This window comes from Lactuca virosa, chromosome 5 (assembly GCF_052849685.1).
Source record: "Lactuca virosa cultivar CGN04683 chromosome 5, Lactuca_virosa_CGN04683_v6, whole genome shotgun sequence".
Taxonomy (NCBI): Eukaryota; Viridiplantae; Streptophyta; class Magnoliopsida; order Asterales; family Asteraceae; genus Lactuca; species Lactuca virosa.
Window position 1 is genome coordinate 31328575 of NC_136430.1, and position 10749 is coordinate 31339323.

The 10749-nt window shown below is 32.5% G+C and overlaps 1 protein-coding gene and 1 non-coding gene across 2 annotated transcripts; both read left to right on the forward strand.

The window, feature by feature from the left end:
* Positions 1–918: 918 nt before the first annotated feature.
* Positions 919–1025, forward strand: LOC145117990 (small nucleolar RNA R71). Its single transcript, XR_013712977.1, has one exon. It is a non-coding gene; the product is annotated as a small nucleolar RNA R71 (small nucleolar RNA).
* A 3505-nt stretch (positions 1026–4530) lies between these two features.
* LOC145111117 (uncharacterized) lies at positions 4531–6842 on the forward strand. The gene is given in 5 exon segments (XM_079047418.1): positions 4531–4635; positions 4712–4831; positions 5064–5147; positions 5769–6377; positions 6546–6842. Coding segments are annotated over 5 exon segments (1215 nt in total).
* Positions 6843–10749: the final 3907 nt, after the last annotated feature.

The following is a 10749-nucleotide window of genomic DNA, read 5'->3' on the forward strand; positions in this document are numbered from 1 at the left end:
TTCTGATCAGGTGTAGGACTCGTCGAGTGGATGTCTTGGACTCGGCGAGTAGAGTCTGGGTTCAGTTGAGTCTGATTTTGGTTCTGCTCTGCTGTCTCATCCTTTTGTACTAGCTTCGGGTCTTCGTTCTGAATAGGGGCCAGAGGAGTAATTATCTTTCCACTCCTAGTTGTCACAATATTTATATGTGCGCCTTTTGGATTGTTTTCGGTGTTACTAGGAAGTTCTCCCGGTGCTCTTTGATTTATTTGTTGGGCAAGTTGCCCTAGCTGCTTCTCAATGTTATGAATAGATGCTTGCTGATTCCTTAATATTGTTCTTGTATCTTGTATTGCAGCATCGTGGTCATTGTGTCTTTTCTCGGATGCAGCTACAAATTTAGTAAGCATTTCTTCCAAATTTGGTCTCTTTTCTTGTACCGGCTCCTCCTTTTGGTAAAAACCCCTTGCCTTTTGTCTATATTTCTCCTCCCTCGCTTTCTTGTATTCATCATAAGGAAGCCATTCTTTCTTAGGTTTTCGCCAATCGTCATCAAATCTATCATCACTAAAATAGCATACTTGCACTTTCTTATTCCCGTTTTCGTCCAAATCACAATCTCTAGTTAGATGAGGCCCATTGCAATTCTCACATCCTACCCGAATAGCATGGATTGTTTGATCCATTTTGTCCATCCTCCTATCCATGCTTTTCAACATTGCCATAACTGCCGACAAATCTTCTGAAGTTGCATAAGCCGATCCCTTGGTCATATCATTCCTTGGATTGTGGTATTCTCTAGAATGCTTAGAGAATTCCTCAATTAGTTGCTTTATTACCGGGGGTGCCTTCTTAGTGAGCGGTCCTTGCGAGTCAAGTAATTGCCTTGTTGTCACGTTTACTCCATCATAAAAAATGGAGACTTCTTGTTGGCTATTAAGATCATGATGTGGGCAATTCCTTAGCAAGCTTTTGTACCTCTCCCATGCCTCATAAAGTGATTCTCCAGCTTGTTGCTCAAAATTTGCTATGGCTTTCTTCAACTTGGCTATCTTTGATGGTGGGCAAAATTGATCAATAAACTCTTCTTTCATTCTAGCCCATGTGGTGATGGATCCGGGAGGAAGTGATTTTAGCCAATCTTTTGCAGCGCCCTTAAACGTGACCGGTAACATGCGAAGCAGAACGGTGTCGCGGGCCACATTAGGAAAGTTAAAGTAATCGGCTATATCATTGACCTCTTCTAGGTGCTTGTATGCGTCTTCGTGATCTTTTCCATAGAACGGAATTTCTTTAAGTTGGGCGAGTATGTGGCCTTTGAGTTCGAAGTTGGCATTTTCTGGAATCGCGGGTTGCACGAGTCTCGGACCGGCATCTTCACGCATTCTCTTCTTCCACTCGCCCATGGTAACTTCATCGATGTTAGCCATGGTGCCGCCGAATCCATCTTCTAGATCGCTACCCTCCTCAAATTCGCTTTCTTCCTTTTCGGATTCGTATACGATGTCGTCCTTGATTGAGTCTTCATTTGCTAAGGAAAAAGTGCTAGATGCTCCTGATTTACTGCTCTTTTTCTTGCTGAAAACAGATTTGAGATTCTTCAAAGGTGAGTCCTTTGAAGATGCGGATTCTCCAATGGTTTTGCCTTTGTTCTTCCTTAGAGTGGCTTCTGGGTCTTCAAATGGTGGACTCAACGGTGTATTGCTTCCTCTGGTCATAAACACTCTGCAATAAAAGCAAGGAAAACATGTAAAAAGAACAAAAACGGAATAGAAAGAAAATAAAAACGAAACTGGAAATCAGCACTCTACTCGCCGAGTATGTGCGACTGCACTCGGCGAGTACACTGCTTAAAAGCCTAAAAACAAATAAAAACAATTAAATACTAACACTTAACCTAGTTACTCAATTACTAAAAAAATAACTTTGTGCAAGATAAGCTCACACAAAGGATCGATAAAACTAGATATTAGATTTAATTTTTGAACCGTTCCCCGGCAACGGCGCCAAAAACTTAATGTGTGTAAAACCGGCTTGTTTTATTCCTACTCCAAAAATATAATTTGAACACACAAAGGCAGTGAACCTGTCCTTTAGTGGTATAGTTGAATAAGTAGGGTGTCGAACTCGAGGAACGGAAATTAACCTAATAACTAATTTTAACTAACAAGTAACAAAAGTAAGAGGGTTTTCTCTAGTTTTACAATACTAGAAACTTAAACACACTAACTAATACGCAATTAACTAACTAACTAACCAAGTAAAAATTCACTAAATTTAATAAAAGGTTTCTGCTTAGGTTCAACTCATTCACTCTTATGGTTAATTTTATGGCAAAACAATAGATTAGTTATTTTTGGTTACCGATTAAGGTGATTAGATTCGCATTCGCTACTACCAATCCTTAGAAAATCAATTAATTTAAGCAGTGATCAAGTGTTTAAGCTAATTAATCTCCTAGTTCAATTATTCGGATTAAATAAGACTTGTAATTGGTTAATTAAATTACTAATTCAATTACCCTCTTGTTGTTGGTTTATCAACAAGCTCACACATTAATTTACCCACTCTCTAATTAATCCTAGTTTCATAGTCATTAGTCCTAGGCACATAACAAGTGTTCACATAAATCATATGAGGTAAACAATTAAGAGATGTTCATGCAGCCTAATTGTCTTCCTATTAACAGAGAATAGTTATGGTTAATGCAAAAGGATCTTTAACAAGCTTAATTTAACAAATCACCAATTAACAACTAATCAAACCATAAAATTAAACCATAAAAGTAAAATCGTTTTCCCTAAACAGAAACTAGTAAGTTTAGCTCATGATTACAGCAGTCAAAAAGCTAAGAACGAAAGTAATTAACTCAAACATTGTTCAATTCAAGATAAGTGGAAAATTTAAACCTAATTGCCTTGAATCTTCTAAGAATGAGAAATTCGGGTTCCTCTCGCGTCTTCAGGTCTTCAATGGGTGCCTTGGTCGCAAAGTGTCTTCTTGAAAAGTCAGAAAAAGATAGCTGATTCGGAATTTGTCCTCTATTTATAGGATTCTCAAAACAGGGACAACTCGGGGAGTAGATACCCAACTCGCCGAGTTTCTTTGTAAAATCTATGTACGGCAAGGACTCTTCTTACTAATAGATAAATATTATATGCTAAAAATAATATTTGTTAATATATAATAATCAAATAAAAAAGAATTAATACAATAAAGAAGAAATTAAAAAAAATAAATTAAAAAAATAATAATAATAAAAGTAATATTTAATAATATATAAATATAATATATTAAAAATAATATTTATTAATATATAATAATCCAATCAAAAGAATTAACGCAATAAAAAAATTAAAAAAAATTAATTAAATGAATTTAATAATCCAAAAATGTAACACTTACTAATAGCTAAATATTATATGTTAAAAATAACATTTATTAATATATAATAATCCAATAAAAAAGAATTAATGCAATAAAGAAGAAATTCAAAAAAAAAATAATTAAAAAAATTAATAATAAAAAAGTAATATTTATTAATATATAAATAAAATATAATAAAAATAATATGTATTAATATATAATAATCCAATAAAAAATAATACAATAAGAAAAATATTAAAAAGAAAAAAATAATTAAAATAATTAATATATAATAATCCAACAAAATGAAAAAGAAAAATTGCATAATTGGTCCTTGTAGTTTGGTAAAAAGATAAAACTGCAGAAATGTTCCCAGGAGTAAATCCGTCATTTGCCAAAAGTTAACAGCCATGCTGTTAAACTTAACGTGGTTGGGACCAAACCGCAACAAAACCATCAAATATGGACCTTTTTTGCTAATAAACTTTTTTTTTTTTGACCTTATCCACAGAAATTGACAAACCACAGGGACCATTTTTGCAATTTTGTCTTTATGTAGAGTGGCATCATGTCTATACTACCGATGATGCATGTGATTGATTTAATAAATTGTGATTGATTTTTTAAATTATCTTTGATCAAAACCATTGTAAGCTAATGAGTTTCTGTGTGATTATCTAACAGATGAAATGGATATGTTTGTTTTTGTATTTTATTATGTTTATGCGTTAGAAAAGAAATTGGGCATAAAAATATGTTATTTTAGCCGGAAGTGGTAAAATATAAAGTTTGGTAAAATAAAGGAAACAGTAGAATTAAAACTGTGCAAAAAAAAATGTGATATATGGCAAGCTGAAATATATCTATTTAGTGGGCGGGGTAATGTGTAAAGTTTGAACTAATATTAGTTTCCAAAATTTAGGCGAAAAGAGGGGCATTTTTGGTATTTCAGTTTGTGTGAAAGGGGGTTGAGAAATTGACACGTAGGATATCAAGGTTTCGTTTATTAGATATAAACAGGAAGATTTCAATCTCGTAGGTATGTTGAAACCTACTAATTCGTTTCAAATAGCAACTCGCAATCACCCCTTTTATCTTAATAAACCATCGTCACTTTCCCGCCACGACAACGGCGACATGACCTATCATCGTTCTAGATCTCAGAACCGTCCACCGTCTCCATCAATGGCGAAACTTCACTCCAAACTCTCGTGAATTGTTTATCGCCATGATCAACTCAAGCTCTCATTCACTCACCTAAAATCTCAGATCAAAAACGGTTTGCTCGAGGTAATTCACTTCCAAAAACTTGACAATTTCAACGAATAAATATTTAGATTTCTTTACCTTTTTCGGATTTGTGTAGGCAGAAGACGTTTTCAGTTCGTTAGCTGTTCCATTGATGAAGCTCGTCGGTTTGAAAAGCGTTGAAATGGCTGAAGAAGGAAGATCAAGCACCATTATGAAGATCAGCTTACATACTCAAGTAATGTACCTGACAGTAGTGCTTGTATGCTTTTCCATTTCATGAGTAATGTAATTTATATCGTACGAATTCATATCTTTAATCTAAGTTTATTGAGGTGCTGCAGTCAGGATTATTAGAACTCTGCAATTGTATTACAGAAACAGGCGCACATATAACTAGTGTATTTCTATTGATCTGTGCATAGAAAATTTGTGTTAATTTCACGTTTCTTACTTGTGGCATCAAACAGGGAACTTGTGAAGACATGATTAGAGTTGACACGCATAAGGTATTGTCAACTGGCGAGAAGGAAAACACAATTCATAGACTGGAGGTACCTTTGTTCTTACAACGTAACTCAAATAGGCAAATCATGCTCGATCTGACACAATTTTACTTAAATTAGATTGATAAGTTGTTGCAAGAAATCCTCATTTGTTACTGTAACAATTTTTTCATTAGTCATTACACTATAGAAATAATTGTTAATGTATGTAAGTAGGAGATCTGATTTCATCGTTGATGCTATAATTGATATTGATGGCATAAATTCTAAATGTGTGAGTATCTTAGTTCCTATAATGCTTGGAGAAAAGCGTTAAACTTTACAAAGAAGATCGTCTTTCCAATTATTGATACAATAACTTCCGTTAGTCTTTTGCTTATATTTGCATTCAGCTACTATTCTTGCCACTTAAACATGTACTAGTGTTGCAAGTTTGCTGGAGAGGGGATATGTAGCATGTGTTCGTGTAGGTTATTGCTTTTAGGGATATACCAGAGGATGGTTATAACTTATAAATCTATATATCAGTAATTTTATGTAACCTGTACTTATCTATCAATTGAAAGAAACTATAATTGTTGGAAAGTGTTTTACTGTTAAAGAGACACTTAGTTCTTTTGATCTTTCATTATACATTCTTATGGATTGTTGTGCATGGGAAACCTACAGGAAGACTATACAAATAGCGCGATGACAGCAGGCAAAGAGATTATCCAGAAACAGAAATTGCAGCTTATGCAACTGCTGCAGCTTCTGAAACAAGTAGAGAGTTGTGTTAATTCTAGCCAGAAAAGCATGTTTCAGACAATTGATGACCACAAGGACAATATCAACACATTTATCCAAAAAGCTGCCAATTATGTATCCGCAATTCAACAGTCAAGCCATGATGGTAGGGCCTTCACCATCACACTTAAGCTCCTGAAAGCTATATATGAACATGTCTGTGCAGTCCTCAGCTCAGTTGAGGGTGGGGTGGACAATATGGTCAACAAATTAACTGATCAAATGGGTAAGCCAATGATTGAGTATGTTAAAAGCTTTAAGGCTGAAATGACAACAAGCACATGTCATCGTCTATTGGTTGCATTGGAGGATATGAGAAAAGTTGCAAGGGATAGAAGGGTAGAATTGGCACAAGCAAGAAAAAAGGTCAGAACAGCAGAAGAAAGGACACTTCAAGCATTAAGCAAGTTGAGAGAATCAGAAGAAAGAATGAAGAGAATGAGACAGATCAATGAAAGACATGAGTCTTCTCGTCATTATCCCAGGCACAAAGTAAGCCCTTTTCTTACTGTTTGCAAGTCATCTAATTATGTGTTGTTTTATACTTTAATTTATTGATTAAGTTTAACCCCAACCCAACATCAAACTCATTTTTAACACCAAATTTGGTGTAAAATTACTAAATCTTTGATTTATTAAAACAATTTGTCTCTGGCCTAGTTATTAGCACAACAGAATGAGCAAACTAAAGATGACAAGTTGCTGTGGGAACTACTTAAAATGAAACAAAGATGCCAACAACCCAAGAGTCCATTTGGACCACAAGAGCTTCATCCTGTTGGAAGCAGTACCAAACACCACCATAAGTCAACAATGGTCAACCCATCCATCACATCCACATCTACACAATCTTACACTAAATCAAAAGTCCTCCCAATCTCATTGGGATTGGGTCTGGGTGCATCGCCTTCAGTAACAACAAAACAAGCCTGGTCATGCAAACATGTTGCTCACTGAATTTGCACATAAAAAAGGTTAACACTCTTTCCTTATTATGTCCCAACATCGTTATGAATAGAGTAATTGTGAATAAATGAATCATATTTTTTTCCCTTACAAACTATCTTCAAATAGAACAAACTTTCAACATTTATGATCAAAGACTGAAATAAATAAATTGTTAAGTGTGGCTTGACTTGTTTGGCGACCTCTTCACCCGACCCCACACATGGAAATCAAAAAAGAAAACAAAAAGAAAACGTGTTTTTTCTAGGAAGGAAAAAAGGGGATAAATTTATTTATTTATTTTTCTTTCGAATCTTTTCCCAATTTGGAAAGAAAAATTCTAAAATTTGATAATCATAAAAATGTCCAAATTTCATCCTAATTTACGGGCTTGATACAATTATCAAATTTTTATATAAAAACACATTATAAAATTGTCGGCTTTTCTTTCATATAACATAAAACGATCGATTTTCTTTTTCAGTCATTTTACCTCGTGAACACATAACTTTCATTTTCTTTTCTCCCCTTCTCTCATGGAAAACTTTGAAACATAATGTTGGTGTGCGACCTTAGTTCAATTCAAGGCATGTTGATTAGTGTTTTGCTTCCTCATGTTTTGGTAAAAATCATTCTTAACTTTTGAAGTTATTAATATTTTGTAGAGGTAACAAAACAGTTTAATTGGGTTATTGAGTAGATGTGGTAAAATAGGCGGGTTAGATAACAAGTAAATTTTTTTGTACAAGCTTAAAGGGGGTTGACTAGCTCATAAATATGTTGTGTCTATTTTGTTGAAAGATTGTGTTTTAAATATTTAAAAAAGTATATTATCATTAAGGGAAAATGACTTAAAAAGGTAATGAAGTTTCAAAAATGTACAAAAAAGACCATTGTTTTTTTTAGTACACAAAATACCATTAAAGTATATTTTTTATACACAAAATACCAATGAAGTACACATGTGTTCAAATAATGTCGTGTGGGTAACAGAAAAATGTCTTAAAAAGGTAACAAAGTTTCAAAATTGTTCAAAAAATACCATTATTTTTTTAGTATAAAAAATACCATTAAAATTTCCAAAATGTTCAAAAAAAACCATTGTTGTTTTTTCAGAGCACCTAACTTCGTTGTTTCCGGATTATATAGAACACAGTCATCGGAGATTAGTCACCGTCGTACCAGTTCACACCAGTTGTGTACTATCTTTCATCCTATCACTCGATCAGTTTGTATCTAAATCCATATTTAGGGATTCTCATGACATAGCGTCACACTCGTTTCTCCTTTGTGTCTCTCTTGTGTCACAACACTAATGAACGGCTAACATTGATGTATAATATGTGTATCTATATAACGTATATATGTTTTAGGTTTGAGTCATATAATGTGATCGGGAAGCAAGAATGTTTAACAAATGTTATTACCCACTTACTTCTCTTGTTACCACAAGAACGATCGAGTGAAGGAATGAAAGAGATTTGCACAATTGTTGTGAACTGATATGACGGTTCATGATCTCCGGTAATTGTATTCTACAAAAAGTGTGATATTTTTTAAACATTTTGGAAACTTCGTTACACTTTTAAATCATTTTCCTATTTACCTGAAGTACCTGGTTATCACAATGTTTTAGTTGAACATATGTATACTTCGTTGGTATTCTGTGTACAAATAGTAACATTAATGATATTTTTTGTACTAAAAAAACAACAATGATTTTTTGAACATTTGGAAACCGGGTAACCTACAATAGCCGGTAAAATGGTATTTTGTGTACTAAAAAAAACAATGGTCTTTTTATATATTTTTGAAACTTCGTTACCTTTTTAAGTCATTTTCCCTATATTAATAATCTATTTTTTTGAATAACAATAGTTTAAGGGTTGTAGTTGTTAGAAATATACATCAGGCCATCAGTGACGACTTTTGGCCCATTTAACTTATATTTGTTCTTAGTCTTTTTTTAGAAAAAAAATTCTACCAGTTGACTTTGGATTAGAAAATTTTCCAAATCAACTCGTAGGTAAGTAAATGATATTTTTTAGAAAAATATCGAACCGAAGAACCAGGTTTGTCAAAACAAGTTTGTAGGGTTGAGTTGACTGGTCAACTGTTTTTTATCTAACTTTCTAATATATAAATAATTAACAAAGTAAATATGGTTATGAAATGATTTAGAAGACCGTAAAGCTTTTAAATACATTTTTGGTGACGCAAGAGATGCTTGATCCATTTGATATAATATTAGTTTTAGTTGGGTTATTTTTTACTTACGAACCATATCGATCTATTTTTTTAACAAATACGTCAACATTATACATGATGTTTAATATTGTGTATCTGGCATGTCTTAACTCATAAGTCATGCCACTCAAATTTTTTACAAATCGAAACCACAACAGATATGGTTCTCTAGTCCTACGTTATTTCAAAATTTTGAGGGAATCTAATGTGTAATACTTGATACATTGATTTAAAATGTCTAAGCGTTGGAATCATAAGTATTATTAATTGTAAAATGATTAAAATATATCCAGTAACATTTACTTTTTGGACACGTATTTTCCACTCATCAGTTAAAAATTTGTGGTTGGAAGAAGGACTGGTTGTAATTGGTTAAGTACCCAATTGACCGCAATTTTTTATGTATTTCTAATTTCAGTAGCCAAATACCACAATTCACCAACATGGGAATTGTTATTTCCATGTTTGAAATTGAAACAATTAGATAATTAATTGTTTAAATATTTCAAAAGTTCTCATTGTTTATAATGTTTAATAAATAAAATGATAAAAGAATATTGACATATATGTTGTCTAAGTATTCAATATAAACAACGCTGAATTTTTTTTATAGATTGTAAAATTAACCTTTTATAGGTTATTCATTAACAAAAAAAATTATAAAAGTTATTCATATATAATTCCAAGAATTGTCATTTTTCTGAATATTATTATTAACAATGAAATGAAAGAACAAAGTTTTTAAATTGGAGTAACTTATATTTGTTTTAAAAGTGAACTAACCCAAAAAATATATTTTCAATAGCCAAATACCACAATTCACCAACAATATTTGCACTATTTCATATAAAAGTGTTATAATACGTATTTCCCCATAAACCGAATTGTAAAGTTAACATATATAATCACTTGTGAAGCATTATTGTGATTTCAAGACATAATAACCACATCCTTGGTTTCAATAACAATATCTTCAGTGCTAAATAGTAATACCACAATTCACCAATAAAAGGATAATTTGTGATATGAAAAGAAAACTTTATATGTTTACAAGTGAAATAACCAGAAAAAAAAAGGAAGAAACAAATGTAGGGTTGTGTATGTCCACCATCATTATATTATAAGTCTAGAATTTGGAATAGACACGACACGTGATGATACATGAAAATTTAGAAATACAATTTTTTTTTTGTTATTGTAAACAGCTCTTCCTAACATTATTATTATTATTATTTTTAATCGAAATATAAAGATATTACATATTCAAAACAATTTCTTGAAAAAGTAAAACAAAAATTGTTGCCGACACCGAGCCAAACATCAAAACTACTGTTAGGTTGAAGGGAGTGGTGCCGATCAAACCGAACTCCACTTCAACTCCAGCAAAGAAGAAATGAGGAAATAATGAAGGAAGAAGAAAGAATTGTATGGGGGAGAATTTTCTGGGATAATTTTAGTTCTAGGGGTATTTTAGGGAACATTCCTTTTATGTAATTTTTGTGTTAAAGTAGGAGTCTAGTTTTATTAGTATAAATAAGATTAATGTTTAGGATGTTTAAGTTAAAACTTTTTCCACAATAAAGTTCACCAAGTAATTCCTCGTTCTTGTTTTTTCTTTTTCTCTGTTCAGTTCATACGTTGGGCACAAATGTAATATCATGTGGTATACCTA